Raw genomic sequence first — 25,441 nt, 5'->3', positions numbered from 1 at the left:
ACGGCAACATGGAGCTTCATCTAGAATAGTCTCTCAGAATGGTGCAGGTCTTGGAGCATGACCCCTGGAAGATCCTAGATCTTCAGTCCTTAATTAAAGGGTGTCTTGTTGGGACATGGGGCCTGTCCTTCCTGGTCTCCGTGTTCACTACACAGAGAGTTGTGAGCAGCTGAGAGACATTTTGGTTGTGCCTCCTGGTGCTAGGTGGCAGCCAAGAAATAGGGAGTAGGCTGCTGCAGTGGCCCTGGTGAGCAACGTGGGTCATATAGGGATGACAGCAGTGGGGATGGTGGAAGGGGTCAGATGCCATCTATGGCAACATCTGGGGAAAAGAGAGGTGTCCCTGTTGACTCTGATACACCAGTGGGGCTGAAGACCACTGAACAGAGATGGAGTAGGAGTTCAGGGCTGGGGTTCGAATTTGAGAGAAAGTACATGTGTGTACCACTTTTCTCCCTAGAAAGAGACAGTGAAGGGTGGGGGAGGAAATGAGCAAGTGCAAGAGGGTGAGACCATGGGAAGGCATGGGAAGGCAGTGAAGGTTGTGGGGTAAAGGGAGATTTTAAGCAAGAATTCTAGAGCGTGTCTCTTGTTGACATGGCCAGAGGGCGTGCTGAGGGGCCTCCTGAAGAGAAAGGGGCTGCATGTGAGTAGGGTAGTTTGGCCTCCTCTGCGTCACCGGAAAGGGAAGAATTGCCATTTCGGAGTGTGGGACAGTAAACGCGTGCGAAAGAATAGAAAGAACAGAGCTGCAAGCAGTGGGAGGTTTGTGATCATGCATTAAAGTCACTGGGCCAGCCTGCTATTATCACTTCAGTGACCGTCCCACGTGCCCCACCCCAGGCCTTCCCCGAGACCTTCGGGTCCAAGCCCCAGGCCGAAGGAAGCCTGGAGACTGAACGGGGTCTGGGGCTGGGTTCCGGGTTGTGCGTAGCATGAGTGTGGTGGGGAGGCGGTGCAGGAAGAACCTGCAGCTCCAAAAGCTGGGCAGGGACCTTTCCCGGAGTCCCTGACCCGGTCCCACGCAGGTCGCAGAGCGCCCAGGGAGGATCCGATGTACCCGGCTCCAGGCCGGCGCCGAAAGCCCTGAGGTCAGGTCGCTGGAGTCAGGCTGGTGGCGGGGACTGCTCTCCCTGCAGCCGACAGCAGAGGCTTCCCGCAGGAGCGGGGCGCCTGGCTCCTAGCAGGACCTCCGGGGGCAGGCCCTAGGCGGGATAGGCGGGGCCCCGACCGGGGCGGACTCCGTGGGGCGGGGCCTTAGTCAGGGACAGGCCGGGCTTCAGGCAGGGAGGGGGACTCATAAGGAATGGGGCTCGCGAGCGGGGGTTCTGCCCGGGCGAGCCCTCGGGTAGGGCGTGGCCGTAGGCGGGGTGGGCGTGGCCTTCGTCGTCGGGCGGGACGGGGCGTGGCTTTGCCAGAGAATGGGCGGGGCCCGGGCTGGGCGCGGCGCGGGGTCTGCCCTCCGCCGGGATTCTCCATTAGGGCTTTGGCCCGAAGCGGCGGCCTCGGAGGGGCGGGCGGGTTCTACTCCCCGGCCGGCCGCGCGCCCGCGCCTCCCAATTCCAGGACCAGGGTGGGGGCTCGAGGCGGCGGCCGGCGGCTTCGCTCCTGCCTGGACGTCTGGGCGCGGGGCCAGGGCAGGCGGGCAGCGGCGGCGGCGGCGTGGGGCCGCGGATCCCACGGAGGGCGGCGGCCTGGGCCGGCTGAGCCATGGCGGCCCCGGAGCCGGCGCCGAGGCGGGGCCGGGAGCGGGAGCGGGAGCGGGAGGATGAGAGCGAGGACGAGAGCGACATCCTGGAGGAGAGCCCGTGCGGCCGCTGGCAGAAGCGGCGAGAGCAGGTGGGCACGGCGGGGCGGGGGGGGGGGGGGGGGGACGGAGAGGGTGGTCGCCGTCCACCTCTGGCGGAGGGGCGGAGGAGGCCACGCGGGGCCACGGGCAAGCCAGGAGGCCAGAAATCTCTCCGCGGCCTCGTACAGGCAGCCCTCCTAATTGGCCGGCCCTTGGACCCCTTTGGCCTGGTCCCCACGCCCTGCTGAGGCACCCCCAGTTCCCTAGGGTCCAGTCTCCTCCCAGGATCACCTCCCCATGCCTCTGCGACCAGACGAGCCGCTAGCCCCATGAAGACCATCCTGAATCCCCTGAAACCTGCTCTAAACCCCCTCAGCCCAGCCCCTGGATACCACTGCTTGGCTAGTAGGGGCCCACACTCCTCCTGGCCCCCAGAGGGGGTCAGGGCCGGCATCCCATGCTTGCTGTGTCCCCTCCAAGGATGTGGGTAGAGACCAAGCCCCCACTCTGTCTCCTGACACATCTCCCCCACCCCCACTGCCAGGTGAACCAGGGGAACATGCCAGGGGTCCAGAGCACCTTCCTGGCCATGGACACAGAGGAGGGGGTGGAGGTGGTGTGGAATGAGTTGCACTTCGGGGATAGGAAGGCCTTCGCGGCCCATGAGGTGAGGCCTGCCCACCCCTTGAGCGACCGCGCCCCACCCCCACCACCACCCCATGACCGCACCCCCCTTCCCAGGAGAAGATCCAGACCATGTTTGAGCAGCTGGTGCTGGTAGACCACCCCAACATTGTCAAGCTGCACAAATACTGGCTGGATGCCTCAGAAGCCCGGGCGCGGGTGAGCCACGGGCACAGGCACACCACAGGGTGGGATGTGGCCACAGCTGGGGTGGGGGATGGGTGGTGGTGGCAGGGACCCGCCTGCAGTTGGCGGAGCCCGCCCGCCCCGCAGGTCATCTTCATCACAGAGTACGTGTCATCGGGCAGCCTCAAGCAATTCCTCAAAAAGACCAAGAAAAACCACAAGGCCATGAACGCACGGGTATGGGGAGTGGGCTGGGGCTGCATTGGGGATGTGGGTGAGGGGCAGCTCTGGGGACAGGACTGGGCTGGGGCCGGGTCAGGGATGTGAGGAGGGGGTGCAGGGTGGGCACCACAGGCCCAGCCGCCTCTCCACACCAGTCCGATGGAGTCCATCCACCACCAGGCCTGGAAGCGCTGGTGCACGCAGATCCTGTCTGCACTCAGGTGAGGGCCTGGGCTTGCCCTTGCCACGCCCCCATGCCCTCAGTGCCCCCCCCGACCTGACTACACCTACTCTCCTTCCCTCCTTCAGCTTTCTGCATGCCTGCAGTCCCCCCATCATTCACGGGAACCTGACCAGTGATACCATCTTCATACAGCACAACGGCCTCATCAAGATTGGCTCTGGTGCTGGCAGGGTTGGAGGGGGGTTGGCGGGGTGGGGGGGGCGGGGGGCTGCCGGAAACCGTGGGCAGAGGACACCCAACGCCCCATCACATTGACGCCTACTCTTTCTCCCTGTGGTGGCCGGTGCAGTGTGGCACCGCATCTTCTCCAATGGTGCGTGGGGACTCAAGGGGGGTGGAGGGCACAGACGGGTTCAGTCTGCTCACGCTCTGCATTCTCCACAGCGCTGCCAGACGATCTCCGAAGCCCGATCCGTGCTGAGCGTGAGGAGCTCCGGAACCTGCACTTTTTCCCGCCAGAGTATGGTGGTGAGTCCCGAGTCCGGGAGCTTCTGCTGTTGCTGCCTCTTCCATATGCAGCCTGATTTGCTCTCCCCCTTTCAGAGGTTGCTGATGGCACTGCTGTGGACATCTTCTCCTTTGGGATGTGTGCACTGGAGGTACTAGCCCAATGGCCTCATGGCCTTCCAGCTAGCTCACCCTGCATCTCTTCTCCATGCCTGACCTGGCCCTGCCTCCTAGATGGCTGTGCTGGAGATCCAAGCCAATGGAGACACCCGGGTCACAGAGGAGGCCATCACTCGTGCCAGGCACTCACTGAGCGACCCCAACATGCGGGTAAGCAGCTGGCCTTGCCCCTCCCAGCTGGCTCTTAGGAGTCCCAGGTAGGGCCAGTGTGGTGCCGGGGATAGGCCCGGAGGTGCAGTGGCTCTGTGCCATGGAGGGGTATGCCAGCCCCACTGCACCAAGGCCTACCCACAAGGAGGGCCTTACCCATGGTGCACGTTGAGTTTCAGGCCTGCAGGCCCTAAGTGTCCTTCTAAGGAAGGAGAGGCCAGAGAGGTAACGCCATCTGTGAGCACTAGTGTTATGCTTGTTTTGGAGACGAGAAAGAGGCTTGGAGAGGCAGTCTTCCACTCCACGTCCCTGCCTTTAAGCTCCAGGAAGCCAGCTAGAGGCGGCATGGCCCCAGCTTATGTCAGGGGCGTGGTGGGGAGGAGACAAGGGGGTGTGGGATGGAGGCTGTGTCCACAGTCTCTCTAGGCTATCTGGCTTGACCACGTGGCCTCTGGGGAACAGGGTCAGAAGTGATGGGGACTGGTTGGGGCTGGTGAGAAGTGAAGCCAGAACAGACGTGAGGCGCAGCAGAGGACATGTATGTGGGGCGGGGTGTGGACCCATCGGGGCATCTCCGGAGCTGGAGCAGTCTGTGGGTAGGCGGGTTTATGCTGGGCTGCACGGACCTCCAGGAGCCTGGGCTGATCTGCTGGCCCTCTGCCCAGCACCCCTCCTCCCCCTGCCGGGACCGCAGGGCAGGGGCTTCAGTCCTCCCTCCACAGCGCAGGCTTCATCTGTGAACTGCGGATGACGACACTGACCCCCTACGATTTCTGTGAGGGTTCTAGGAAGTAGAGAATGGCACGTTCTGGGCCTAGGGCCTGATTGTCCTACTTGTAGAATCAGGTCCCAGCCTGGCTGCTAACGGTAGACCTCTCCCTACGCCCATTCCCGCAAGAAGACTCCCGTAAGGACTGGACCCTAGGGGTCTGGGGACTTCAGGGGCCTTCTCTCCTCACACTGCACCCACTTGAGCCTCTCCTCTCCACGCTCCCAGGAGTTCATCCTCTCCTGCCTGGCCCGGGACCCCAGCCATCGGCCCTCTGCCCACAACCTCCTCTTCCACCGCGTGCTCTTCGAAGTGCACTCGCTGAAGCTCCTGGCAGCTCACTGCTTCATCCAGCACCAATGTGAGGGGCAGGTGGTCTGGGGGCGGGCCAAGGGCCTGGGGGCGGGATGTGAAAGGGCCCCCTTCACGACCCTGAGTGCTCCTGCGGCCTGCAGACCTCATGCCTGAGAATGTGGTGGAGGAAAAAACCAAGGCAGTGGACCTGCACGCAGTCCTGGCAGAGATCCCCCGGCCGCCCCGGCCCCCGCTGCAGTGGCGGTGAGCGCGGGCTGCCCAGAGGCCTCTCCTCTCCACGTGGCCAGCCCCTACCCAGTCCTGCCGCACTGGTGGGGTGGGCCGGCTGGCCCCCTTCATGTGCTTCTCACACCTGTGCCAGGTACTCGGAGGTCTCCTGCTTGGAGCTTGACAAATTCCTGGAGGATGTCAGGTGAGAGCTGCCGTGAGTTTGGGGAACCGGTGGCTACCGGGCCTGAGCCCCTAGCCACCCCAGTGTATCCTCAGGAATGGGATCTACCCGCTGATGAACTTTGCGGCGGCTCGGCCCCTGGGGCTGCCCCGTGTGCTGGCCCCACCCCCTGAGGAGGCGCAGAAGGCCAAGACCCCGACGCCAGAACCTTTTGACTCGGAGACCAGAAAGGTGAGCCCCTGCTCCTGCTGCACCGTGCCCATCTTCAGGCCTGTCCATAGCCCAGAGGGGTCTCTTGCCAGGGGCTTTGAGCGCCCCCCAGCCCAGCACTCCTCCAGACTGCCAGAAACACGTCCTGGCTGACCCTGATGTGGGGCATAAGAGATGGTAGGACAAGCTAAGATACCCCCTTTTCAGAGGCGCCTGGCCCCCTGCAGGCCCCTCCCCCATCCCTTGCTTCCTGCCCCCCAGCCCTGCCCTGATCCTGCTGTGCTCCAAGCAGTCTTCATCTGAGAATCTCATCTACCCCTAGGCCTCTCTGATCCCCCGCCCTTGGCTTGCTGATTCCCTGACATTTGTGTCCTGGTGTCTTCGCCAAGTCCTCCCAGACATTGTGTTTCCCCCAATCTCTCCTCCTGTAAAGCTCCCTCCTGGCCAGGGGCCTGCCAGGGCCTCAGCCCCTCTCCCCCTTTCCATGTCCATGTCTACTGGGTTTCAGAGGCTCTCGCTTTGGCCTTGAGTATGTCTCTGTGGTCTCCACCCCGATCTAGGCCACCCCCCTTTCCTACCTGGATGGTGAACCAGCCCCCAACCTAGCCTCCTTCCTCCTGGCTTCCCTCCACGGTGCAGCCAGGATTCATGTCCTATCAGCCAAAGCTGCCCACAGGGATGGTGGAGGTCCTCAGCCTGCCCCCCAGGTGTTCTGAGGGCTGGTGCTGCTGGCATCCCATGCCTCTGCCCCTTTTCCCACTGACCCCTTCCTTCTACCGCTTCTCACAGCTCTCTCTTTGCTCAGGTCCTCTCCCCACCTGTGGAAACTCTGTGTATCCTTCAGTGCCCAGACTCAGTGTCTACTCTTCTGGAAGTTTTCCTTAACTTGCCAGGCTGCCGGTAGTGAATGTGCTTCTTAGGCTCTCCTTAGAGACTTAACCCCGTTTCCAGTCCTTACTGTTCCTTCTGTCCCCTGAGGCGGTCTCTGCTCTTACTGCTCAGCTGCTGAGGTCCAGCCTGTGTGGGTGACCTTGGTCCATCCCTGTCCCCAGGTGATCCAGATGCAGTGCAACCTGGAGAGAAGTGAGGACAAGGCCCGCTGGCATGTGAGCAGGACAGGGGCTGGGGCCCACAGAGGAGCAAGGGAGGGGAAGCAGTGGGGGGGCTGGGGGACTCTGGGAGCCAACCGCGCCTCCCTACCTCCGCAGCTTACTCTGCTTCTGGTGCTGGAGGACCGGCTGCACCGGCAGCTCACTTATGACCTGCTCCCAAGTAGGCCAGGCGGGGGCCCAGGCAGGGACGGGGGCAGGTGTGGGCCCAGGTGGTGGCCTCACACCTCTGTCCCGCCCCTGCCTGTGCCCCTGCTGCAGCCGACAGTGCCCAGGACCTTGCCACCGAGCTGGTACACTATGGCTTCGTTCACGAGGTGTGTGGGCTGACCCAGCCGAGCTGTGCGGGGGACACAGAGTCTGCGCCCCTGTCACCCCATGCCTCCCTCCCACCCTGCAGGATGACCGGACCAAGCTGGCTGCCTTCCTGGAAAGCACCTTCCTCAAGTACCTTGGAGCTCAGCCGTGACCTCGCACCCCAGCCCCCAGGGACCAGCCCTGGCCGCCCACACGGGGAAGCTCAGCATTGGGCCAGGGTTCAGGGGACCAGGGGCTGAGCTCTGCTTACATGCTTGGGGGCTAATGACCAAATGCCTGCTAGTGAGGAACTTCTGCCTTCCACAGCTTTCAAGGAGGCCCTGGAGTGGGGTGGGGGGGGGGGTGCATTTGGGGTCCATCAGGGGGTGAAGGAGCCTGGGTTGGGGGTCAGGGGAGTAGTTAGGCCCCACATGTCCTTAGGATAGGATTCCCCCACCTAGCCAGCTTCCACAACTCGCAGTTCCTTCCCATATCGTCCATTTCCTGGCCAAGAGTTCTTTCCCACCCCAAGATACCTGGTCAGTGATTGAGCCTTCAGCATGGGGGAGGCTGCCCTGCAGGGAGCCAGAGTGTGGGGGTGGGGGATCAGTCCTGGACAGATGCCTGCCCAGGGAAATGCTCCACACCCTGTTGGAACCACAGACCCACATCGGGAACCCCCACATTAAGCCAGTGGTACCATACCTGCAGGCGTCAGGCACAATGCTGGGCACTAGGCAGGGCCACGACCTGGCAGGAGAAGCAGATGGCAGAGACACTTCAAGAGTCCCCAACCCGACATGGCTCCTGCACAGCCCTCCAGCCCCTGCCCAGTGCAGACCCATCTTGGAGCCCTCTGCTGACTTTCCACTGCTCTGGGACAGGGACCTGCCACTCCCTCTGCAGACTGTTCTGGCCCCTGCAGCCCTCTCCATAGGGCTATTTTCTCTCCCACATTCCTGGGCCTGGAGGGGTTGGGTTTAGGCATCCTCCTTGCTCCTCGATGTGCCTCCTCTCAAATTCACTACCCCCCCATGTAACGTCACTCACCCCCTCCTGTGGCAGCTGCCTCCCAAGTCCTGAGACTATCAGCCCCTGACTCCCTGTCTCTCCCACTCAACTCCCTCCCACCCCTCATTGTCCTAGCCTCTTTTCTCCTGGACCACCTCCCATCCATCTTCAAATTGAGTTAAACGTTCTTCAGCATTTTAAATTGCATGTATAAACTTAGTGCATTCAGGTTTCTTTTGAAGTATTTCTATTGTCAGACCAGGAAAGCTCACCACTGTGTTACTTCTCTTGTTATAAGAATTTACCACAAACTTAGTGGTTTAAAACACCACAAATTTATCATAGTTCTGCAGGTCAAAAATCTGGTACATGTCTCACCAGACTAAACTCAAGGTGTTAGCAAGGCTGCATTCCTTTCTGGAGGTTCTAGGTGAGCCGAGAACTATTTCCTAGGTTTCCATATTCTGCTCCTTCAGGTTATTGGCCTGCAGATGTCAGGCATGGCATGGGCACGGGGCACTGGCCAAGAATTCATTTCCTTGCAACAGTAGGGCCAAGATCCCCATCTTCTTGCCCGCTATAAGCTGAAGGTCATTTTTTGGCTTCTACAGGCACCGCCATTCTTTGGCTCATGTACTCATCCTCCATCGTCACAGCCAACAACAGCCGGTTGAGTCTTTCTCATGAACCATCTGTGGTTTTCTGCAGCCAGGAAAGCTTCATGTAATTAGGTTGGGTCCACCTGAAAAATCCATCGCAAGTTCCTTAATCATATCTACAAAATCTCTTTTGCCATATAAAGTAACATTCACAGGTTCTGGGGGTTAGGGCATGGACATCCTGGAGAGAGGGTATCATTTTTCCACCTACTACATTACCCTAACCAAAAACCAAAACAAAATTACCAAGGTGTATCAAATAAATGTACAAACATAGTGAATCTCAAGTTGTCTTAAACATCCCAATACTCCACAAAGTTACTCTTTCAACTTAAAATAACAAATCTACAATAACATACAAGTCTAGTTGGAAATCCTGATGCTATCTTAAACAATTTGAGTGTCAAATGCATAACAGATTGTACCCATGATTAAACTGAACTCAAAACTATCAATACATTGCTTCATTTAATCATGCTTATGTTGAGGTTTTCAATTTAACTGTTATCTTTTCAAAGTTATATACATATCATTTTGGAAGTGGAATGGGTTTTTTTTAAAGCCAATAATAAATGATCAATGCAGTCTCCAGCTCTTGATCCTTCCCAGATTTAACCCTTAGCTATTTCTTCAGGCATGTAAAATCCATCTTTCACAAGCCACACATGCTTTTACTGCTTTTTATTGGTTTTTCTACTTAAGGTGTCCCCTGCTGGTGTCCTTGGAGAAGATGGGGGGTCACTGGCCTCAGTTTCCTGACCCAGCATCATCCCAGTGTGGTGTGTATTATTACAACTTCATTACTGCAGGTCTTAGCAGAGAACAAGGTGTCCTAGGGTTATATTTGCTTTCTTGCACAACTTTTTGTTTTGCCTGGAGTTAATAATTGCCTTTCTTTTTTGTTTGTGTAGTTTTCTATACATGTCGTATTAATTCATTCTTAGATTTTCCTGCAGAAGTGTGAACCTCTCAATACTTGAGATTGATTGCACAATTGACTGCTCAGTTTCATCTTTTCCCAGAGCCCCCACTATACCAGCTCTCTGCCCCAAGCTGCTTATTTTTGGGCCTGTGACCCAGCTGTCGGCACGAGTTGCTCCTTCACCAGCATCCTGGAGCACCTCCTTTCTCCTTTTACTTGATCCCTCGCTTTCCTCTTCCTTCATTCACCCTTTGTTTGAGGAAGAACATCCTACAAGTTTCCTGAGAGAGGGTGCATGGGAAGTTATGGAGTCTTTGCCTATTTGTCCTTAGTCTACTCTTATATCTGCTTTTTAGTGTAGCTAGGCACAAAAGTTTGCTTAAGTTGAAAACTATTTCTTCCCAGGACTTTGAAGGTATCATGTGATTTTTTTCTAGTCCCAAGACTTCCCATGCCTTTCTGAATTCTAACCCTTTGTGATTTCCCTCCCTCTCTCTACCTCTTCCTCTTCCTCTCTCTCTTCCTCCCTCCCTTTGGAAATCTCAATGATGTTTCTGGATTAAAAACTTCTCTTTTATCTATTGTCCAGAGATCCCAACCCTTCAGTTCTAGGAAATTTTCTTTGGGCATTTTTTTGTTTTGTTTTTTGTTTGTTTTTGCTTATTTTCCCCTCTCCTTATTTCGTGGGACTTTTATTTAGATGTTGGAATTATCTTTTGAGAGGCACAATATGCAGTAGTTAAGGGCATAGGCTCTGGGCCATTCTGCTGCTTCCTGCTGTGTGATATTATGCCCCTATTTCCTCGTCAGTAAAAATGGGATAATAACAGTACCCACTCCATGAAATTGTTGTAAAGATCACACAAGGTAACGTTTGTAAGGTAATGAGAACAGTGCCCAGCACACAAGCACTCTGAATCCCTTATTACATATCATTGTCAAATTTCATAGGGGAAGCTGCTACCAGAAAGTGGTGCTTGTGCCCCTACCCTCTGCAGTGGTGGTGGCAAGTCCCAGCCCATTCACCACTTCATCCGTCCCCCTCTGTTATGGAGACTGGTGAGGTACCAGGCCAGTTCTAAGCACTAGAGAATACTGCTCAGTGTGATTGATTATATTTTCTCTTCTCTACCAGGTTTTGTTTTATACATTCTGAAAGATTTCAGTTGTATCTTTCAACCCTTCATTGATTGTTATTTTCCTCTCATATTTTTAATTCGTAAGCACTCGTTCTCATTTGCTGAATGTTCTTTCTTTATGGCCTCTTGTTCTTGATTTCGGTTTTCTTTTAAGTTTTTATCTTACTTCCAGATAGTTAAAATACAGTGTTTTATTAGTTTCAGATGTGCAACATATTGTTTTGACTTTGGATGCAACATCTTTTCTGGTATCTCTGAGGATATGGTTTTAGCTTTTCTTCTTCCTTTATTGTCTTCTGAGTCCCTTTCCCTTTTCCGTTTTTGTCTTCCTCCTCCTTAGGTGTCTGGTGATCCTGGGCTGCCCAGTTGCTCTTAAGAGGGGTATCTTACTGGTGGGGCTTATTGCCTGGTGAGTTTTGAGGCCAGGGATCTAGCCAGGCCATTCTCCCGAGCACCCTCCAGCCGCCAGTCTTCTTTTGAGCCAGGACTGCTGCAGAGAGGGGCTCTGAGGTTCATGGGTGGCACATGCGTGGCTGGGGGCTAGACTTGGAGCTGGGGTGGAGGTGGGAAAAAGGCAAGAATCTCATCAACTCCCTTACTTTTGGAACAGGACCCTGGTCTGAGAGTCCAGCCACTGCCAGTAGGGATAGAGGTGTGGGGTCTCCTTTTTCCAACTACATTTTCACACACAACCCCTCAGACACTAACCTCCAGTTGGCTAAAGCAGATCCCATTGTCCACCTTCCTCCAGTTGCACAATATTTCACTTCTGTGTTCATGGGGTTTTGCCTTTACAAAACTCTTTTCCTATCATTTTAGAGGGGAGGGATGTGAAGAAAATATTCTGCCATGTTTAACGAGAGGTATCTGCATTTTATTTTACACGGGGAAAGACACTTTGTTGCCTCAGGCAGGCTGAGGTTGCCGGACTGACAATCTCACTGCCTGAGCTTGCAGATGTGGTTTCCTTGAGTTAGGGTCTTGGGGCTGGGTGTGACGTGTGGCAGACGTCCAGGGCAGCTCAACGCCATGATGCGTGCCTGGAGCCTTTAAAAAATAGTTGGAAGGACTTAGGGGACCCTGGGTGCAGGCCCTTTCCACTGAGTTGGTTCACAAGCCCGTCTCTTGAATTCGGGGTCTACCGACTGTAGATCATTGAATCTAGGACGCCATCATTTTTAAGATGCACTACTGTCTTATGAGTCACTAGCAAAGAGAACGCTGATTACACGAGAGCCCACCATCCATTGGTAGGCACACCCCGGCTTGAGAGGGCACGACGCGAAGAAGCAACTTGGACTCTGACTCCGAAATGCGGCGACTCTTGACCACTCTCTCAACACGATCTTTGGGGCAGATGGGGATTCTTCAGCCCCGGAGGGGATGCGAACTTCCTCCGCCCTGCCCCTTACGTGCGAGCAGCAGCCGGAGTGGGGCAGGAGGGTGAAGCGAGGGGCTAACTGAGACAAACTGAGGTGGGCCGGTCCTCCGCCGACTACGGGGAAGCCCAGCGAAGAGACAAGACGCACACGGCCCCGGGCAAAGCGCGGCGCGCGCAACGAACGCCGCCCGCCCCTTCCGTCCGCTCCGCTTCGGCGCTTTACCCGTCCCCCCCCCACACCGGAAGCTCACGCCTCTCTCTCTCCCCCGCCCCCCAGTCGGAGGCGAAAGGGACTTTTATCGCGAGACTTCCGTCCTCCTTCGGGCGCTTCCGCCGGCGCCCAGATCGCGCGAGACCGCGGAGGGAGCAGGAGCGTGTGGCGCGCGCGGCGGCCGCGACGGACGCAAGATGGCGACGGCGACCATAGCTCTCGTAAGTGAGCCGCCCGTGACCGTGGGCCGCCGCTCAGCTGGCGGGACTGGGTCGTCGGCCCGGCCAGGGCGCCGAAGGCCTCTCGGAGACGCGGCGGTCGCTCCCGCGCCCCCGCGGCTCTTAGTGGCGAGAGGCGGGGGCGGGGCGGGCGCGAGGCGGGGGCCGGCCTGCGGCCTCAGCTTCCGGCTCGCGGGCTACAGCTTCCGGCGGTCGGCGTCTGGCGGCCGCGCAGCGCGCGGAGCGCGGCACCGTCGGGGTGCGGCCGGCCCGCCCGCGGCGAGCGGCCTCGGCTGGCGCCGCTGGGCCGCAGCCTCAGAGCGGGGCCAGGCGGCCGTCGTGCTGTTGGGCCAGCGGGTGCGCCTGCAGCCCGTACTGGACGGCGGGGCTCCTGGGAGCGAAGGCGTCTCTCCTCGGCCGAGTGAAGGGGCCGCCGGGCGTGCAGGGCCTGTAGGGGGGAGTCTCGGCCCCCTGGGGAGGGTGGCGGCCTCGGCGGCCTGCATCCACAGCTGTGGCTCTGCTCCCGGCTGGTGCTCTGCGGGGAGGGGGTTACCAGCTAACGGGGACTCGGCCTGCCTTCGGAAGGAGCGAAGTGCTGCCTGAGCGCACGTTTCTCAAGCACAGTGGGGAAGCAGAGGCCGTGCCTGCCCTGTTCGGGGGTCTGGCGGGCACGGAGGCCATGGGCTGCCAGCCCGAGGGACCTGTGCTCAGGGGGCTGTGGGCACCCAGAGGAAGGAACGCCTCCCTCCGCTGCTCAGTGCTCGCCTACATCTTGGTGGCGTCGAGTGAGTGGCATAGACGGAGAACCCTTGTACACACCACGCTTCCATGGTGAAGTGTCCCTGGACCCTCCGTTTAAATGAGTGTCCGTCCTCCTGGACCCTTAATGGCGTCACTTCATCTCTTTACTTACCTGCCACCCGGCCACCGACGCCTACCCAGAGTGACACGGTGAAGCCCGTCTGAGAAGGCAACGTGTGCAGCTGGCTGCAGGCTGGACGGATAGGGAAGACATTTTGGCGTCAGGGAGTATACTTGGGCTAGAGCTAGGCCTGGGCCGGGCCCTGAGCCGGGGGCTGACACCCAGCGAGGGAGGCTGGACCCATGTCACTGGGGCAGGAACTGCCTCCCAGAGGGGGAGAGGCCCCTGCTTGTGAGGGGAGCCCAGTGTGTGATTTTCAGATCTGCCTAACCTTTTTCTACCACCTCTTGCTTCCTGTTGAAGCCACAGGAGCAAGTGACCTTCGTGAGAGGGAAGTTAGAAAAGAGATGCGGGTGGAGGACTTGGTTACTGTCCCAGATAGCGGTTAGGACTGGACAGTGACGCAGAGGGAGGCTTGGAGACAGGGACCCGGACTCCTGGGAACATAAGGAGTGTGGAGGAGGAAGAGAAGCCAACGAGAGTGGATGATGGGGCTCTCCTGAGCATCCGAGGGCCGCTCAGCCTTGGTGGCTGCTCGAAGCTCTATCACTAGCAGCACCCTGCGCCTCTGGAGACGGAGGGATGAGCTGGCTTAGCTCTGCTGTGGCACGGTGCCAGACAGGTGCATCATGGTAGAGGTGGACGCGGGCGAAAAGTCTGAACTCTGGAAGGTGAGGTTTTCACTAGGGGTGTTTGTTGCCCGTTGAATTCTCTCAAGAGGTTAACACGTGGAAACTGTAAAGGTCCAGGCTTATATCAAATTCTGGCAGTGAGTTCCAGGCTGTGGCTTGATATGTTCCTCTTCTAACCTGTTCAGTGGACAGATTTCTAGGCAGCCTGTTTTCTTGTCGTCTTAGTTGGGCGTAGTGAGAGCTTGTTCTGTCTTGTGGTCCATGCATGCTGAACAGTGCCAGTTGCTGTCCTAAGATGTGGCTTCAGCTCTCCTGGGAGGATAGAGTGGCACTGAACTTGGCTGATGGTGATCTGGTAGGGAAGGACAAAGATGCAGAAGTGCCTCTTGTCACTTGTGCCTTCCACCTGGTGGCTGCAGAAACAGGCCTCAGCCCCTTCCTGTCAGGGACATAGTCTTCTGGGGGCATTGTGTGTGTCTGACTTACCGGTCCATTCTTCCCTACTTTTGACAGCTAGGCTCACTCCTGCTTGGGGCCATTACCCTTGGGTTCCATCTGGCAGGGTCCCCAGACCCTCTCCCTTCCCTGTGGGCACCGTCCCTCTCGCTTCCTCCTGAAGACCCTGGCGTGCATGCTACCTCCTAGGCTTCCCTGGCTGCCTAGGCCCAGTGTGCCTCAGTCCCTTTCTTTGCATCTTGTGCTTGACTTTCTTCTTAGCGCTCATGAACCACAGAAGTCCTCTTATGTAGGTGCCAGTTGGCATGCGTCTCGTCTTGTTTTTGCTGCATCCAAAGCGCCCAGCACAGAGCCTAGCCGTCTGGTAGAGAGCAGGGCACCATGTGAGGAGGGCTTGAACAGATGGAAAGCATACTGCAACGGCTCTGCTTTGGGAATTGGACCCTGGGTGTTACACCGGTACTAATGATCAGTAAGATTTGTGGCGTGTTGGTCTCGTGCATGGATAGTCTGACGTTCTTTACATGGAGTGACTCACTGAATCTTCATGCCAGCCCCAGGACACGGGTCTGAAAGAGCCAGAAACCTGGACGTGTTAAGTAACTTCTGATCCTCTTTGTCCTGGGCTGTTGAGCAGTGACAGTGCTGGAGTTTGGGTCCCAGACTCATGGGCTGCATTGCCTCCCAGAGGGGACTGCTCACCCCTTGAGGCACTGCTGCCTGGTGCTGGGGAGCTTTGTGACCACAAAGCCTCCTATTTTCATTGCCACAGGGTGACAGCATATGACCAGCTGTGATAATAAATAGCAGTTTTCTCCAAGTTTTTTTAGTATCTGCTTAGAACAGAAGCTGAGACTCTGTGGGACGAGGAGCTTGGTTTCTTTGGAGGCAAAGGGAATGTCCTATGTAGCACCCTCTCCTGGACTGATTTTTCTGGAGAAGTCTCTTCTGAGTTGTGTTCTGCTCTCAGCAATGTCCTGCTTCCTGTGTTGGCTGTTACTTTAATTTGGGGGGGCAGGAAGTTGTTTACAAATGTGCCCTCAAGTTGGCTCTATTCATGGGTCAAGGGACTGGATTGCTTCCCCAGACCTGAAGTGATCACTTGCTGTGATCCTTGAGAGGGCAGCCTCTGCTCCGGATGTGCTCCTGGGGTGCCAGGGGGCTTGAGGCAAGCCAGACACTGACCCTGTCCCCAGCTGCCATACACCCACTCGGGGGGACCCGTGTCCTTTGCTTCTCTCTTTCCTAAGAAGCAGTGGTGCTGAGTTCAGAGCAACTTCAGCCAAGTCTCTGCTTGGGCGTTAGCCACAGGTTCTGTGCTCACTGACCATGTCTCTAGCACAGACAGGCTTGTGTTGCTATCTCCTTTGGGGCTAGAGAGCCTGAGACACACTCTGACCAAGTCAGCCTAGCCTCTGGCTTTGTGCACAGGGCTACAAGGGTGGGTATGGTTGTCTCCTGTGTTCCTGTATATCTGTAGGTCTTGTAAGATGGGAGTGGGGAAAGCGTATTCTGCTCTCAGTTCCTGCCATGTAGCCCCTGAGAAGGTGGAGTAGGTCTCAGGGCCCTTTTACCAAGTCCCCCACGACGTTGCCCACGATGTTGCCCACCTCCTGCCCTTGGCCTGTCTTTGCTCCTGCCATCCTGCTAAGCTGAGTTGGGAGCTGTTCCTTCCGTTAGGCTGGCTCTGCATAGCAGTGGCTCCATGGCCTCTCTGGGTGTGGGGTATAGCCAGGCTCTCAGCTGCCAGCCCCGGACAGTTTGACTGCTGGGGGAGGGAGGCTGGTGCATACAGACCACCTGCCTGGCCCTGTCATTCAGAGGGCAGCCCTCCTCAGAGGGGTCTTCAGGAGGGTCTTGGGGTGTGGGCTTGACCAGAGCCTGTGGAAGGCATTGGGACTGATGCTGAGCTGTGTGTGGGCGGGGGAGGGTTGCCAGAGAGGTTTCCCTGTCTGCCTCAGGAGGGGATATGGGGAGATGGCCAGCTGTGCCCCTTGTCATCCTGTCTGGCCTGGCCCAGCCTGCTGGCAGGAAAGGAACTGATCTTTTAGGACCTCAGCTCTGTGGCCAGGGGGCAGGTTTAGGCCCAGGGGAGGATGCCTTTCCTTGGCATGGGGCAGGAGCTCTCTTAATCCTCTGTCCTGTCCTTTCCTGATGACTCCTTGCCAACTCCAGGTTACCTTAGATTCTGCCAGGGCAGCCCTTGGTGCCAGAGCCCTGGTCAGCTGCAGGTGTCCTGGAAGAATGGGTGGGGCGGGTGGATACTGTGGGATGTTCAGGGGCCAAGCCAGAGCTGGGCTCTTCCGGTGCCCCTGCTGGCTTCTCTTTCTCATCCGTGGGCACTTAGCTCTTAGCTAGGGAAGGGGAGAGAGGGCCAGGGTGGGTGGGTCTTATGACTGTCCATTACAACATCTCCTTCCTGCCTGCAGCAGGTCAATGGCCAGCAAGGAGGGGGGTCCGAGCCGGCGGCGGCAGTGGTGGCAGCGGGAGACAAATGGAAACCTCCACAGGTACTGACCTTAAGCATCCTTGCCCTCAGGCCCGCCCGCCCGCCCACCCGTCTGCCTGCCTGCCTGCCCGCCCGCCCGCCCGCCCATCTGCGTGTCCCTGGGCCCAGAGAGATGGGGGTGGGGTGGGAGGAGCCCTAGGGACTCTTCTCTGCCTTCTGGGTGGAGGTGCCTGTCTTGCTCCCTTACCGCCCAGCCTCCGGCCCGGCTCCCGCCTCTCCCTGTAGTGCCCACCTGCTTTTGTGGTGGCTCGCAGCCTCGTGCGTCTTCAGACTTTGGGCAGATAGTGACGATGGTCAGGTGGGGCTGAACCTGAGCCATGTAAGTTGTTAGTCGTCCGTGTTCTACAAGATGGCAGCCATGCTGTTTCCGAATGTGATGGGTATTAAGAGCCAGAAACACAGATTTTCGTGTCAAATCTCGAATTTAAATAAAACAACAAAGCAGAATAACGTGCAAGTCGGAGCATGGGTCTGTGTGGGACTCGGGCCAGGCTTCAGAGGGGGCATGGGCAGATCTTGTTCTGCTTTAGTTGTTTCACCCTTGGGAGCTTGTCCTATAGGAGGTGGAGCCAGGCCTTGTTGCTGGGTAATAAGGTTCTTTGTGCTTTTCCATGGCAGCGTCTGCCTCCATTCGGTTCCAGTGGGGGCTCAACAAGGTGGCCTGGGGGCCTGTTGGAGCTGGGCCCTCCTGTGGGCCCCCCAGCGCACTCAGGGGAGGGCTGGCCATGGTATGCAGCCTGGATCCTGGGAAGTTATGGGGGCTGAAGCAGATGGGCAAAGGGGCCAGGGTGTCCCTCTAGCCAGCCCTCCCCTGCCCTGGTTGATGGGAGAAGGGCCTTTTGTTTACCAAGACAAAGAAGAGATTGAAAAGTTTCTAAGGGGCTGGAAGGGGGTTGGCATTGATTACCATGGTGACAGCCTGCTCTAGAGTCACAGCCCCTGGCTCTCAGGGCCTCTGTCCCACTAAAGAGAACTGGGCTTGGGGCCAGCTGGGAGGGTGGAGAAGACAAGCTTCAGGGGCCAGACTGGTCACCAGCGTAGGGGCCTCCAGGCCCCTCCTGCCCTTTGACCCTGTGCTGGAAACCCAGTACTTGGGCTAGTCAGGGTGGTGGTTCTTGGGGTTTGGGTCAGCCGGCCCCTCCCTGCCTCCTTTGTACCTCTGTCCTTGCTGGTCACATCTGCGTTGGGGATCTGCCTACTCCGCTGTCCCTCGGAAGGCCGTGTGCTGGGAGTTGCAGGACATCCCCTCTGGAGGGGGCTGGCGGGGGTGTGTCCTTGCAGTTGGTGGGTAGCCCCGGGCCCTCTGAACCCGTGGGCAGGCAGGTGTGATCTGATCCCTGATACACACACTCTCTGGTCCGGTGGCTGTGTTTTTCTTTTTGCTCGCATGGCTATATTTCCCCTGCAAACAGCTTACAAATGAATTTTGACAGAAGGAATGTACACTTAATCCTAGTTACATTGGATTTGTCTGCAGCTGTGCCTGCTCTACCCCCATCCCCCAGAATATCTTCTGGTCCCCGTGCTTGCCTGGGTAGGGTGCTGGCAGGTCCACTTTTCTTCTGTGGCTTGTCTGCTCCTGGCTTCTCTTCCCAGGGGGCTAAGCACAGCCCAGGGAGGAGTTGGGTGGAGGTTGGGTGGAGCCCTCCTCTGGGCTCTTGTGACCTGGGAGAGCAGCTCCAGGTTCTCAACAGTGTGCAGGGATGGGGGATGGGGCGCTGCATGGAGGTGCGCTGGGAGGGAGGTCCTTTCCCTTGCTCCTTGAGTGATCTCTTGGGAACTCTGCCCAAGCAGGGACGCGGAGTCTGTGACCCTGGCTTGGGCTGTGGGACGGTGTGGGGGCAGGGGTGGACGCCAGGTAGTCCAGGAATGAGGAGTCCCTGCACATCCAGAGAACAAACCATGGCTCCTTTTCCTTATAAAGGATGGCCAGGGCCAGCTCTCTTGCGTGGCAGAGGACTGAAGTTCTGGGGTCAGGTTTGCTACAAGGGCTGGGCCCCTTCTACTACTTGCTGCCTGTCTTCATAGCTCCTGAGGAGGCCACTGTGGCCTGGGCCCTGCAGCTGCTCTGGGTTGTCCCAAGGCCCCCAAGGTACCTGCCTTCCTCAGTGGCATGGGTCTTGAGAGAGACAGGCCTAGGGACAGGCACAGGGATGGCAGAAGGGCAAACCTGCCTGTCCCTGGGAATCGGCTGGGCTGGAGGCCTTGTGCAGTTGTAGGGGGAGATGGGTGGGGTGGGGCTCCTGGGGCCACATGAGGGAGGTCGTGAGCTTGTTCTTAATGACTTCCCTGCTCCCCACCAGCAGGGGACGGACTCCATCAAGATGGAGAACGGGCAGAGCACAGCCGCGAAGCTGGGACTGCCTCCTCTGACGCCCGAGCAGCAGGAGGCCCTCCAGAAGGTGAGAGTGTACCCCCTGGGGAGTTGTGGCATGGTGTGGGGGCAGTCGGCGGAGGAAGGCCCCCCCCCCCCCCCCCCGCAGACCGGGCCCCCCAGTGCTCCTCACCGCCTTCTCCTGCAGGCCAAGAAGTACGCCATGGAGCAGAGCATCAAGAGCGTGTTGGTGAAGCAGACCATCGCGCACCAGCAGCAGCAGCTTACCAACCTGCAGGTGAGCCACCAGGGCCCCACCCTCTGGCCTGGCGCTGGCTCTGCTGGAGGCCGCCCCCCCGCCTGGGCCGGGGAGCCTCCGCTGCCCCCCCCCCCCCCGCCACCTCCACCTCCTCTTCCTTCTCTTCCTCCTCCTGTGCCTTCGGCCGTCCCCACAAGGTGCTGTGGTTCTGTTTCTCAAGGACTCGTTCTTGGGACGCCCAGGTTCCTCCGTGAGGCTTGAGTGGCCCAGCCTTACCCAGCTGCTGAGTGCCCACGGCCCCCTCCCCGCCCTTTCGCTGTAGCTGTGCCCGCACCCTGAGTTGGCTCCTCCTCTTGGACTTGAAACTGTCGCCTCAGGTCGCCTCTGCACCCATGTGGTGCTGCAGCATGTAGGGGCGTGCCTCCCCATCCCCACGGCCTCGGATAAGAGCGGTCAGGCCCCGACCCCTGCAGTGAGCCCACCCCACCTGAGCTGGGGTCCAGGACAGAGAGGACCGGCTGGGGGCACCTCCAGCAGCACCCTGCTCTAGCCCTCTGGCGAGAAGCAGCAATGGCTGTGGGGAAGAGGCCAGGGCGAGGCCGACAGGTGCCTGGGCCTCGAGCCCCCTGCCCCCTGCCCAGCCCTCAGGAGATGCCCTGGCTCTTCACTGTGCTCCATCTGCACCCTCCTCCCCCCCCCCCCCCCCTCCCCCCCCCCCCCCCCCCCCCCCCCCCCCCCCCCCCCCTTCCTCCCCTTCCTCCTCCTCCTCCTCCCCCTCCCTTCCTTCTGCCCCGCCGGCCAGGCTGTGGGGCGGGGCACCTGGGGCTCTGAGGCCCCCCTGGGCAGGTGCCGGCGGCTGGCCAGTTGGCTGGCAGTTTGGGAAGGCAGGCGGACCTCCCTGGCAGGGCGGGGACTCCGGGCCTTGCCGCTGTCTGAGTGAGGTGTGACAAGAGCGGGAGACTGCTCGGCTCCAACAGACTGAACTCTGTCTTTACTGTCTTTCAGATGGCAGCAGTGACAATGGGCTTTGGAGATCCTCTCTCACCTTTGCAATCGGTCAATAGAAATGCTCACTTCTTCTGGGGCTCATGTCCTTAGTCAGGGCTAGAGGGGGGCAGTGCAGCCCGCGTGCTGGGGACCTTGCTCCCCTAGCCGGCCCTGCCCGCCAGCTCGGGACGAGCGCAGCAGAGCGCCAGGCGTGGCGGGGCCAGTGGTGTGGGCGGGCACCCACCCGGGACCGCCCCTGGGGAGGCCTCCATCTGCTCTGAGGTCCCGCCTTAAAACTAACCGGCCAGGTAACTGCAGAGGGCAGCAGGCCAGGAGGGTAGCTGCCCACGCCAGGCCCACCTGCACCCATGTCGCCCGCACGCACAAGGCACAGCGCCTGGGCCTCCAGCTCTGCCAGTCTCCAGGCTGCCTGGGCTCCTGGGTCGGGGTCAGGCCCCCGAGGAGAGAAGAGTCCTAACTCACGGCCCCATCAGACCCTGGAGGGAGGATGGATGGATGGGGTGGGGGGCTGGGGGGTCCCAAGCAAGCAGCAGAGGGAAGGGCAAGGACTTGGTCCTCTGGGCCTGGCTGTCAGCAAGGTGTAGGGGCTATGCAGCCAGGGAGCAGGCAGGGGCTGGGCTGAGCCCAGAGTGGGCCAGGGAGGAGGCAGAGGCGGTAGCTGAGACCTTGGCTGCAGTGGGCGGAGGAGTCTGGGAAGGAGATGCTCCTCCATCCCCCGGAGGCAAGCTGAGGAGGAGGCCAGGCCCCGCTCCAGGAAGTCTGAGGGGGAAACATGGCTCTTTCCTGGGGGTCGTCCCTGAGTGTGCTGCTCTAACAGGAGATGTGGCCCCGTCTTTGAGGGCCAGGCAGACCCAGTGTCCTCTCTGGAAAGCAGCTGTCTGTGGGGAGATGTCAGGGAGAGGGCTCTTGGCCCACCTGTTGGGAAGCCCACACTGAAGAGGAGACTTACTCCTGTCTTGGGGAATTTTGACCCGAGGGGTAGATGGTTTCATGTCGGGGTACCTGGTGCAAGAGGGGACATAGTTCCACTTTTGGTGGTCCTTGGTCTCAGCAGGGGCCTGAGGCCTACTTGTCGGGAGCCCAGTTTGAGGAGGGCAGTCCCATTTGGGGTGGGGGGGATTCCTAGTTTGGGGGATATGTGGACCTTATTTTTAGGTTCCTCTCTGAGGGAGGGGAAGGCCTGGTCTATACACTAGGCCAGCTGGTGTCTAAAGAGGGAAAGTGGTCTCTGGTTATGGGGGCCCTTTGAGGGGAGCCCCGGTTCATGGAGAAGCTAGAGCCAGGGCCCCGTCTTTGCCTGTCCGGGGCCTATGGTGTCTTCCCCGGGGCTCAGCTCCTCCTGGTGGCCCACTGCGTGTGGCTCTGGGAACCCCCCTGCCTAGCACATCGTGTAGAGGTGGCAGGGGTGGGAAGCCCATCCCTGAGGGCGCGGAGAGGCCCCTTGGCCCAAGCTTGCCCCAGCGCAGAGGCAGTGTTTGCCCAAGCATAGCTCTGAGCCTGCTGGGCCTGTTATCTCCCTGCTCCAGAGAGCCCCGGGGCTTCTCTTTTTGGCAGCTCTGCCACCTTCTGATGTTCCTGGGGGCTGGGCCTAGTGGCTGCAGATGTGCGCTCCAGCCAGCCCTTTTTTGTGAGGTGTTCAGCACACTGGGGGGCTTGCAAAATGCTAAGCCTCTACCTGAGTTGGCCCTGCATGAGCAGCTGCTGTTTGTTCTCTCTCCAGGGAGCCCCCATCTGGGCTCCTGACCTCCTCCCCTGGGCTCTCTTCTGGGCAGTAGCTGCCCTGTCTTCTGCCCCCTCTCTTGCCTCCACACTAATGGGTCCCTCCAGCTTGGATGGCTTCCCCTTCCCTCTTCCGTCGGAGCACTTGACCAGGACCCTAGGAGGATCTTCCAGCCCAGCTTGGGGTACCTGGCCCCCAGACTGGAAGGTGGGCAGGGTGGGAGGGCATGCAGCCCTGCCTCCCGACCACCTGTCAGCTTTGCTGCCAGTCTGCCCAGGACCTGGATGGGCCGGGGTGCGTCCATGTCCTGCCTTTGGGCCTGGCCTTCCTTCCTGGGGGTAGGGTCCTGTTGACCCCTGCTACCCTGACTACAGGAGCGGAGCCTGCACCGTGCTGCCGCGTGGGGAGCCCTCCCCACAGCGGAGCTGGGTAGGTGGGCCAGGAGGGGAGTGGGCTGCTCAGCCTCTTGCCACCCCCTCACAAGCCAGTGGCTCTCTCTCCCCTTGTGTCCTGCTCCAGATGGCAGCTCAGCGGCAACGGGCACTGGCCATCATGTGCCGGGTCTACGTGGGTTCCATCTACTATGAGCTTGGGGAGGACACCATTCGCCAGGCTTTTGCTCCGTTTGGACCCATCAAGAGCATTGACATGTCCTGGGACTCTGTCACCATGAAGCACAAGGTGGGCTTTAGTCTGCCCCTCCCCACCCCTCACCCTCTCCACCTTGGCCTCTGTTGGCCTCACGACACGTTCCTGCACCCAGGGCTTTGCCTTTGTGGAGTATGAGGTCCCAGAAGCCGCACAGCTCGCCTTGGAGCAGATGAACTCGGTGATGCTAGGAGGCAGGAACATTAAGGTGAGGGCCAAGGAGGTGGGCCTCAGGGCTGGCACATCAGTGTGCTCTGTTTTCAGTCAGCCAGGTGATGCAGAGCAGCCTGTCCAGAAGCCTGAAGGCTGACGTGGCCAGGCCTGTGCTGACTGGGGGCTTTGTGCCCTGCCTCTCTCCCAGGTGGGCAGACCCAGCAACATAGGGCAGGCCCAGCCTATCATAGACCAGCTGGCTGAGGAGGCACGAGCTTTCAACCGCATCTATGTGGCTTCTGTGCACCAGGACCTTTCAGATGATGACATCAAGAGTGTATTTGAGGCCTTCGGCAAGATCAAATCTTGCACGCTCGCCCGGGACCCTACAACTGGCAAGCACAAAGGTTATGGTTTCATTGGTGAGTTTGGAGAGACTGTGGTGAGGTCGGGGTCCACTTGGCACGGTGGCTGACCCTCACTGGTGTTCCCGCCCTGCAGAGTATGAAAAGGCCCAGTCGTCCCAGGATGCCGTGTCTTCCATGAACCTGTTTGACCTGGGTGGCCAGTACTTGCGAGTGGGCAAGGCTGTCACCCCCCCAATGCCCCTGCTTACACCTGCCACACCTGGAGGCCTCCCACCTGCTGCTGCTGTGGCTGCAGCTGCAGCCACAGCCAAGATCACAGCTCAGGTGAGGGTGGGTCCAGTCGCGTAGTTCACTTGTTGGGTGGGGATAGCTCCTCCCTCCCACATCCTCTGAGTGTCGGCTCTTTGTGTGATCTTGAGCGGAGGCAGCCAGATTGGGGACTGAGTGTGGTGGCCTTCTGGGTTGCAGGAAGCAGTGGCTGGAGCAGCGGTGCTGGGTACCCTGGCCACGCCTGGACTGGTATCCCCTGCACTGACTCTGGCCCAGCCTCTGGGGGCTTTGCCCCAGGCTGTCATGGCTGCCCAGGCCCCAGGAGTCATCACAGGTGAGCCTGGGTGGGTCAGGCCTTCCCCTCCTTCCCCTGCCAGTCCTCTGGGCATAGTCCTCCGCGCCCCAGGTAAGACGTTGCTCAGTGATGGCTGAGTGGTGCTGGGGCGCCTTCCTGGGAAGGGCAGAGATGGGGGGAGTGTGACTGCTGGACCTGGTGGGTTTGCTGCAGGTGTGACCCCAGCCCGGCCTCCCATTCCGGTCACCATCCCCTCTGTGGGAGTGGTAAACCCCATCCTGGCCAGCCCTCCAACGCTGGGTCTCCTGGAGCCCAAGAAGGAGAAGGAAGAGGAGGAGCTGTTTCCCGAGTCAGAGCGGCCAGAGATGCTGAGTGAGCAGGAGCACATGAGCATCTCGGGCAGCAGCGCCCGCCACATGGTGATGCAGAAGCTGCTCCGCAAACAGGAGGTGGGCCGCCGGGGCCGGTGGGGGCGGGAGGGGGTGCGGGGAGTGGTCCGGCCGTAGCTCAGCTGTCCCCTCCCCCACACAGTCCACGGTGATGGTTCTGCGAAACATGGTGGACCCCAAGGACATCGACGATGACCTGGAGGGGGAGGTGACCGAGGAGTGTGGCAAGTTTGGTGCTGTCAACCGCGTCATCATCTACCAGGAGAAGCAGGGCGAGGAGGAGGATGCGGAGATCATTGTCAAGATTTTTGTGGAGTTTTCCATAGCCTCCGAGACTCACAAGGCTATCCAGGCCCTCAACGGGCGCTGGTTTGCTGGCCGCAAGGTGGTGGCTGAAGTGTACGACCAGGAGCGTTTTGATAACAGTGACCTTTCTGCGTGACCTTGGCCCGGTTGCCTGGACTTGCACTTGCTCCTTGTTCCCTCTGGGTTTTCTAGTGATGTGTTGGTGTCGCAGGCCCAGCCGCCCGCGGGGGGATAAAGGTGCAGATGCTGTTGGCCCTCATCCCGGTGTGGCGGTCGTCCTGTGCTTCTGGGCTCCCGGGGGCCGGAGCAAGGGGGGGTGCCGGCCGCAGAGGGCGCAGGGGCTCCCCTGCCGCGGGGGGAGGGCGGGGGCACCCCTCCCCAGGATCACCTGTTCCCGCCCAGCGCTGGGAGAAGCCTGTCGAGGGAGCGGGTCGGGGGCGCGGCTGGCCGCCCGCCGTGGGGGTCGCGAGGCCGACCCTGGGGGGGGGGGCCGAGGCGAAGGGGCCCCAGGAAGCCTCGGGACAGCCCGCGAGGGCTCGGTTCTTACGCAGACTTCATGTCCCGTCATGCTCGGCGCCCGCGGACGGGAGCGGGGCTTCCCGGCAGGCTGTGCGCGGCGCCGTACGGGTTCTCGGAGGCGCCGGCATCGCGGGGCCTTGTGGGGGTTGCAGTTCCCGGCTGCGATGGGCGGCGAGGGCGGGCCTCGGCTTCCCGGCGG

At 59.4% G+C, this 25,441-nt stretch overlaps 2 protein-coding genes across 22 annotated transcripts; both read left to right on the top strand.

Moving 5' to 3' along the window:
- Window positions 1–1,327: 1,327 nt before the first annotated feature.
- Window positions 1,328–9,190, top strand: NRBP2 (nuclear receptor binding protein 2). 11 transcript variants are annotated; one of them, XM_025871284.2, is made up of 19 exons: window positions 1,334–1,839; window positions 2,334–2,456; window positions 2,531–2,632; window positions 2,747–2,836; window positions 3,002–3,042; window positions 3,131–3,225; window positions 3,355–3,378; window positions 3,450–3,533; window positions 3,609–3,664; window positions 3,747–3,842; window positions 4,840–4,972; window positions 5,067–5,169; window positions 5,288–5,338; window positions 5,413–5,548; window positions 6,580–6,633; window positions 6,736–6,799; window positions 6,898–6,953; window positions 7,037–7,083; window positions 8,556–9,190. In XM_025871284.2, exons 1-19 carry the CDS (start codon window positions 1,711–1,713, stop codon window positions 8,629–8,631), a joined length of 1,560 nt encoding a protein of 519 aa, XP_025727069.2. In that variant the 5' UTR covers window positions 1,334–1,710; the 3' UTR covers window positions 8,632–9,190. The 11 variants fall into 11 exon arrangements, with proteins under 11 accessions (XP_073749467.1, XP_073749462.1, XP_073749466.1 ...); XM_025871282.2 differs by having other exon boundaries at window positions 1,331–1,839; window positions 2,531–2,836; XM_073893363.1 differs by lacking the exon at window positions 2,334–2,456 and having other exon boundaries at window positions 1,332–1,839.
- A 3,141-nt stretch (window positions 9,191–12,331) lies between these two features.
- Window positions 12,332–24,982, top strand: PUF60 (poly(U) binding splicing factor 60). Of its 11 annotated transcripts, none has more exons than XM_025871271.2 (12): window positions 12,332–12,477; window positions 16,914–16,994; window positions 19,300–19,395; window positions 19,516–19,605; window positions 20,572–20,622; window positions 22,814–22,975; window positions 23,058–23,150; window positions 23,304–23,517; window positions 23,597–23,787; window positions 23,932–24,067; window positions 24,242–24,477; window positions 24,560–24,982. In XM_025871271.2, exons 1-12 carry the CDS (start codon window positions 12,454–12,456, stop codon window positions 24,857–24,859), a joined length of 1,674 nt encoding a protein of 557 aa, XP_025727056.1. In that variant the 5' UTR covers window positions 12,332–12,453; the 3' UTR covers window positions 24,860–24,982. The 11 variants fall into 11 exon arrangements, with proteins under 11 accessions (XP_025727056.1, XP_025727054.1, XP_025727060.1 ...); XM_025871269.2 differs by having other exon boundaries at window positions 19,297–19,395; XM_025871272.2 differs by having other exon boundaries at window positions 12,391–12,477; window positions 16,917–16,994.
- The last annotated feature ends 459 nt before the right edge of the window (window positions 24,983–25,441 follow it).

Source organism: Callorhinus ursinus, unplaced genomic scaffold (genome assembly GCF_003265705.2).
Source record: "Callorhinus ursinus isolate GAN/ISIS: 27379988/994484 unplaced genomic scaffold, GSC_fseal_2.0 scaffold5, whole genome shotgun sequence".
Lineage (NCBI taxonomy): Eukaryota > Metazoa > Chordata > Mammalia > Carnivora > Otariidae > Callorhinus > Callorhinus ursinus.
This window is presented reverse-complemented; position numbering and strand designations above follow the sequence as displayed.